The sequence below is a fragment of the Loxodonta africana genome, chromosome 6 (assembly GCF_030014295.1).
Source record: "Loxodonta africana isolate mLoxAfr1 chromosome 6, mLoxAfr1.hap2, whole genome shotgun sequence".
Lineage (NCBI taxonomy): Eukaryota > Metazoa > Chordata > Mammalia > Proboscidea > Elephantidae > Loxodonta > Loxodonta africana.
Window position 1 is genome coordinate 77,566,756 of NC_087347.1, and position 6,684 is coordinate 77,573,439.

The 6,684-nt window shown below is 39.8% G+C and overlaps 1 protein-coding gene across 1 annotated transcript in view; it reads left to right on the forward strand.

Moving 5' to 3' along the window:
• Positions 1 to 3,882, forward strand: part of LRP2 (LDL receptor related protein 2) — a 155,622-nt gene extending 151,740 nt beyond the window's left edge. The window contains exons 78-79 of the mRNA XM_064287447.1: positions 2,044 to 2,115; positions 2,285 to 3,882. Of these exons, the coding sequence (XP_064143517.1) occupies positions 2,044 to 2,115; positions 2,285 to 2,443 (231 nt within the window). The 3' untranslated portion in view covers positions 2,444 to 3,882. The remainder of the gene's footprint in view (positions 1 to 2,043; positions 2,116 to 2,284) is intronic.
• The last annotated feature ends 2,802 nt before the right edge of the window (positions 3,883 to 6,684 follow it).

Below are 6,684 nucleotides of genomic sequence, written 5' to 3' on the forward strand. Positions count from 1 at the left end.
CTCTGGGCACTGGAGTCCTTAAAAGTGTTTCCCACCGGTGGCACTATGGGCATATTTGGTGGGGTGGTTCTTTGTGGTATAAAACTATCCTGTGCATTTCAGGATATTTTAGTATTCCTGGCCCCTGTCCACTAAATCTCAATAGTGTCCTCCCCAATTCATTGTGACCCCAGAAGTTACCTCCCCCCTCCCCAACACACACACACTCCCAGGTTCTGAAGTGTGTATGTCAGCTCTAAGATTCTGTGACTCCTTCTCTGCAGTCATATAAAGCAACAAAGGTCTAAGGGTAGCTGGAAATTATGTCCTTTTATCCAGCCCTTCTTTCTCAAATTCTATAATCTATTCATGTTTACAAAGTTAACTTAGAAGTCATACTGGATTTATGACTTTGAAGCACCTCAGACATTGGTTCTGTTCTGCTTATTTGGATCAAAATAAAAGTGAGCCAACATGATGCTAATGAGAAGAGCTTGTAACAAAGTTCTCTTTGCTCACCTTTTCCTATTTCTTCACCATTTCTTTGTCTTCTGTCACACACACACACTCCCACACCCACAAATGTCTTAACAAACCAAACCAAACCCAACCCACTGCCATTGAGTCATTCCAACTCATGACAACCTATAGGACGGAGTAGAACTGCCCCATAGGGTTTCTAAGGAGCGCCTGGTGGCTTTAAACTGTTGACCTTTTGGTTAGCAGCAGTAGCTCTTAACCACTACGCCACTAGGGTTTCCCACAAATGTCTTAGAAAAGAATTTTCACTTTCATATTTCTCAAGGGACTGAACTTTTTCCTTAAGCCACATTTAAAGAAGTGTTTCCCATAATGGATTTTTGAAGATTAACTTTCAAAGATTAACTTTGGTACCAAAATGTTTAAATATTGTATATTTGGTTTCCCAAATCTGACTCATCCCCAAGGGCTGCCAGATTTATTTTGTATTTTCAACATATTCTCTTGATACATTTCAAGTCTAGTGATCTTCTTTACTAGACAAAGAGGTAGTCTTCAGCCTGAGCAGGAAGGGTAATATTGTGGGATGCTGTAACCTCTAATCTGTAAATTAGTTACCGGAAATAAACTGAAGAAGACTCTCAAAACGAGAGCCGACCTGTGCCAAGTGCAGTCCCTTTCTTTCTCATCTCCATCTCTGCAGTACATCAGTGATTCCTCTTTCTTAATCAACGGAGACACCCAAGGGTTGTCCCCCAGGAATTTTCCTGCATCCATTGCCTTCTGGGCACTGAGATCACAACCAGTGTGGCTTAAAGGCAGCAGGGGCACTTGGTGAAGATCACGCTAGGTTAACATTCACGTTCCAAGGAGTCTCAAGAATTTATCATTCATCTATTAATATGCATAAAAACTCAAAGACCATGAACTCCCACGAGTCCATTCTATTATTTTCTAAAGGTTGGAAAAAAATGAAAGTTACCACACTATTTTTCTTCTTAGTAACTGCTTAACTGCAAGTAGCCCGTTCATACTAAAGCAGTGACTTTTGAGGGTTTTGACCTTCCAGAGACAAGGGCTCTGACCCAAATGTCATTTTTCCCTTTCTTTTTTTTGTACAGAGAGGGTGCTAATTCATGTGGGTTAAAGTGAACGGCTGCTTTACTTCTAGCCCTCTTGAGTTGACCCAGGATCAAGACGTTGGTTTAGGAAACAAGAATTACAGTTTGCCTTTTTCCTTTAATTTTTTGGAAGCCCCTGGAGAAATCTCTTACCTGTGTCTATTTTCTTTGGAGTAGCTAGGGCGATCTACTTGTCAAAGCCTCTAGATACTATTGGCACAGACTGTAAACTATAAAGTTCAAATGAAAAAAGTACTTTGAAATTATTAGATGAAAAGAGTCCAGAAGTTTCAGTTACTGTTCCGGGACCATAGAAAGTATTGAATAATTTCCCACACTGGCCAAACACATGGTCCCAAATTGATGTGTCCTTCAGTGAGAAGAAATTTAAAAACCTAGGCAGAGGGAAAAGAAACCTACCCCCAAATTCCATTATTATTATTTTTTCCTCCTTTTCACTTAGGCAACAAAATGGAATTTCTTCAAAAGAAAACTGAAACAAAGCACCAACTTTGAAAATCCAATCTATGCAGAGGTAATTTCTTAAATTTTTTCTTAGCACTAGCATTCTTTCTTAGAAATAACTCATTGAGCTAAGTTGGACACATACTCAGATTATTCTGTGCAAACTGTTTCCAGTGTTGGGGAGATATTTGGCTGATTTGTGTTTTATTGTGGTCTAGATATATATTTTTTTTTTTTAGATGGAGACAGAGCAGGACAGAGCTACTGAGGCCCCGCCCCCGTCACCTACTCTCCCTGCTGAAATCCCTCCAAGAAGTGACCCAACTGCAGCCAATACTGCGACAGAAGACACTTTTAAAGACACTGCTAACCTTGTTAGAGAGGACTCTGAAGTATAGCTATGCCGACTAGTTAGGGAGTAATTAGAAACACACTTTTGCACATATATTTTTTACAAACAGATGAAAAAAAGTTAACATTCAGTACTTTATTAAAAAAATGCATATGTATATATTTTTTCCTTTTTGCCTTATAGTTGGAAGGGTCTGGAAACTATGCCTTGTGTTCTTTTTTTTTACTTATGCCATCTCATTTTTCCAAATAATTGTCACGATGTACTATATGTATATCTTTGCACTGAAGCTGTCTGAAAGTAATGCTATAAATATATTGTACATTTGTAAATCTTGGAAAGATTATAACGTCTTTGAAATTTGCTAATAAAAGTATCTGCTGAATTGGTCGGTGATCATTATAGTAAGTGAATCAGTGAGAGAAATAATTGACTTGGGGCCTTTAGTCATTTCTAAAGAAGAGGTGCCGCTCATATTTTAGATGGAATTATCCAGGAAATGAATCCAGGTCTCCCTTTTGGATCTGCCTTTACACATCAGCAGTTAATTTACCTTCAATATTACACGTCAACGCAATCAATAGCTGTACCGGATGAGGGCACTGCATGTTGGATCGACATCTGAATTTGACTGTAGACACCTCAGAGAATCTAGAAAGTAGAAAATGCAATTCAATTTAGCTCTTCTGCATGTTTGTGTTGTCTAACTAGAACGGTCTGTTATATACGTGTTATCTTACTACCTTCCAAGTCAACATTTCTATTTGTAGTGTCTGTGAGAAAATTCCATGTTATTAAGTACAAGTGTCACGGAGTGAGTTTGTATTTAATTGAATGAACTCCTTCACTTGATGGACCATAGCCTGGCACCTCAGGTGCTCACGTACCCTAGTAACTGGAGCTCAGTCACCAAATTACTAAACCCAAATCTGTCTCTTCATGAAGTAAGGTGCAAAACAAATATCAGTTAAGCAAAATCTAAACTAGGTTTTTGTTCCTGCGTGTGAAAATATCATTATAATTACTATTTATTTCCTAAGTTGAACATGAATAGAAAGGGAAACTGTTATTGAGCCTTTTTTAGGTCTTTTGGCTAAATCTATACATTTATATCAGAATGTACTGTACAGTCTAGCTCTTCTTTTGAGTAGTAGTATAGTCTCTACAACAGAAAATCTGGGAAGCATGGCAGGAATATACAATTTACATAGTAAGTAGCATTCCTGGTTGTCTGTGCTAATATTGCACATTTGTTAAACAATGAATGAATGGACTCATGGAAGAATGAATGGAACACGTACTACTGATTATTTTATTTCTGAGTTCTCAATATTTGTTGCTCATATTTTGAGGGCTTTTGTAATTAGTTTGAAATGTTCTTTGATTAGAAAAACAACTGGAAATGATGCTGCTGAAAATTTTCTAATAAATATGTATTTTATCAGACTCCTGTGTGCTTCTTAAACTCTGATGGTGAATCGGTTATATTTTGCTATATATAGAGAGCGAGCTTGGGCCTTTGCGTACTTTCAGCCATACCGTGGATGTATTTTGTGCCACTTCTTCCTGGAAGTGAATTCAGAGCAGTTTGTTTGAAAGTCAACAAATGTCTATGTAGGATTTGTTTGAATCCATGGTATTCTGAAATAAGTGGTAGGAAACAAATAGGTCTCTAGAAACTATGAGATGTCATTGAGTCCCGCTTAGCTGACAATATGGCCAGTCATTGAATGGTTATGGTGATCAGAGAGGAAAGACACATTCCTGTTCTTCTGATAACTAGTATTCCCTTAATAATAGTTACTTGTCGAGAAGACAAATTTCCAACCAATTACTTTCAGCACAGAGGCTGGGCCATCCTCCTGCTGGTAACCTCTCTGAGGCTTGCCCGCTTGCTACTGTAAAATAAGGAGGTTGGTTGTTAGAGACAAATGTGAAAATGTTTGTAAAGAGTGTAGCACAATGCCTGGCACGAAGCAAGCCCTCAGTCAGTAGTAATCATGGTTCTTATCATTTATTGAGAGGAGAGGGAAGAGGCATCCATATAGTTTTAAAGGCTCCTCAGGTGATTGGAATGTGCAGCCAGACCTATCACCAAGGACCTAAAAAGTCTGTTCCTCTTTATTATTGTTACTTTTAACGGACAGAGTGGATAGGATTTTATCTGGGCCTTTGAAAAGGTGCACATGCCTTGTCTGTGATGAGGCTGTGGTGGAGATGATAAAATGTTTGCCCTCATTTTATTGTTATTTGAGGGTGATGGGGAAAGCAGTGAATACCTTTAGGCATGAAAGATGGCAAAACCAAAACTAAGGAAGGTAAAGTGCATATTTAGGTCATGCCTGTTCTAGATTGTTTTTGTCTCATCAACAGTTCTTGTTCCAACAAGCTGGGGCAGTTTGACTTGTGCAGGGACTTGTGACGAGCACCTTTGCTGACTAAAGTCCAAGTTGACATAAGAATTTTTTCTCCATTCTTTCCCATGGTTCCAGCCCCAGCTACAGGGGAAATTCTTCAGTAATATTTCTATTTGTTAGTTTCACTTAGTCTGATTCTGGCTGTAATTTTGTTGGGAGGTCTTTCAGGGGCCAGGGGAATAAAAGACGCTAGAAAACGGTTGCCCACATGTAGAGATAGTACCTAGGCTTTGGGTGCAAAGGGCCTTAGACTACAGTCACATTGGCAAGTGGCCTTCCTCATTGAGAAGGTGAAGCTCTGTCTAACTGGCCATGTGACCTTGAGAAAGCCATTTTAACTCCCTGGGGATCAGTAGCTTTACCTGGAAAATGAAGGAGTTGGACAAGGTCACCTCAGCTGCCCTCTAACTTCAAAGTGCTGTGGTTCAATGATTTATCTCCACTCCAACCTTCACATGGAATTTAGTTCATTTAAAACTCACTGCAGCTATTTTAGTAAGTTCTAAGCTTGTTAATAGCAACTTCAAAGAAGTCAGATTCATCATAATTTTTATCCTCAAAAGCTGTCTGTCTCTAGGTGAGTTATCAGAAGCATTTTAGCAAATGCTTTTTGTGAAATATCAGAGAGCCAGTTTCAGGTATGAAAGCTATCATGCAGGGGTCTTCTTTGCAGGAGACCCCTGCAAGCATCCTTTATAGATCCAAGGCTCCAGGGACTTTCATGGGGCCCTGGGCCCGTACTGAGTTTCCTAAGGCACAGGATGGGGCCTATCAGAGGGTGAGGCTGGCTGGAGGCACAGGCAGCCCCCTGTGATGACAAATGGTGCCCTGCGGACTTTGATGGGATGGGAGGCCATAAGTGATCTCTGGACTGAAGAAATCAAATGAATTAATCATGGTTTGCCATTCTTTGGAAATGAAACCTGAATTTTTAATCATCAATCTGGTATCTGGGGGCTTTTTTTTTAAGATGGCCTTGGAAAATGTCCGAGGCATTATATCGCACGGAAAGATGGCAGAAAACAAAGCACAGCCCCACCCAGCAGGAAGGGCCTTAATCGGCTGTGATGTACATGTGAGTTACTTTTCAGAATGGGTCAAGGCTGTGGTGTTAGAATGGAAAGCCACCATGTTAATGATACCCCCCCCAAAAAAAACCACCCAGTGCCGTCGAGTAGATTCCAACTCATAGCGACCCTATAGGACAGAGTAGAACTGCCCCACAGGGTTTCCAAGGAGCACCTGGCAGATTCGAGCTGCCAACCCTTTGGTTAGCAGCCGTAGCACTTAACCACTACGCCACCAGGGTTTCCATGTTAATAATAACTTAAGCAAATGGCCCCAATCTCTGGTTTACAAGTCAGCTTTGGTATCTTGGAAAGTGAACTTATGTTGGAACTCACAGATATGAGTTGGAATCCTGACTCTTCCTAACTGGCTGACCTTGGACAAGCTGTTGAACTTCCCTGAGCTTCAGTTTCTTATCTCAAAAATAGAGATAATAGACTCCATAGGGCACTCATAAGGGTAATATTTACTCACTCATCCAACAAAATGAGCATCTACTAGGTAACAGGAAACAGTATCAAGAAGTAATAGCTAAGATTTACTGAGCACTTTATGTGGAGTATCTCATTTAACCCTCCTGAAGCCTTATAAGGGAGGTATTGTTATTATCACCATTTTTAGGAAAATTGAGAAGATGTTTTATAAATTATAAAGCACAACACTGCATGTATTGGCACAAAATCATGACCAAGGAACAATTTGCCTTTGTCCACTTTAATTCTAGCAGATTGTAAGGGAACTATACTGTTTAGCAGCAATAATAGTACTGCCAAATATTTACTGACAGTTTCCTATGTGCCAG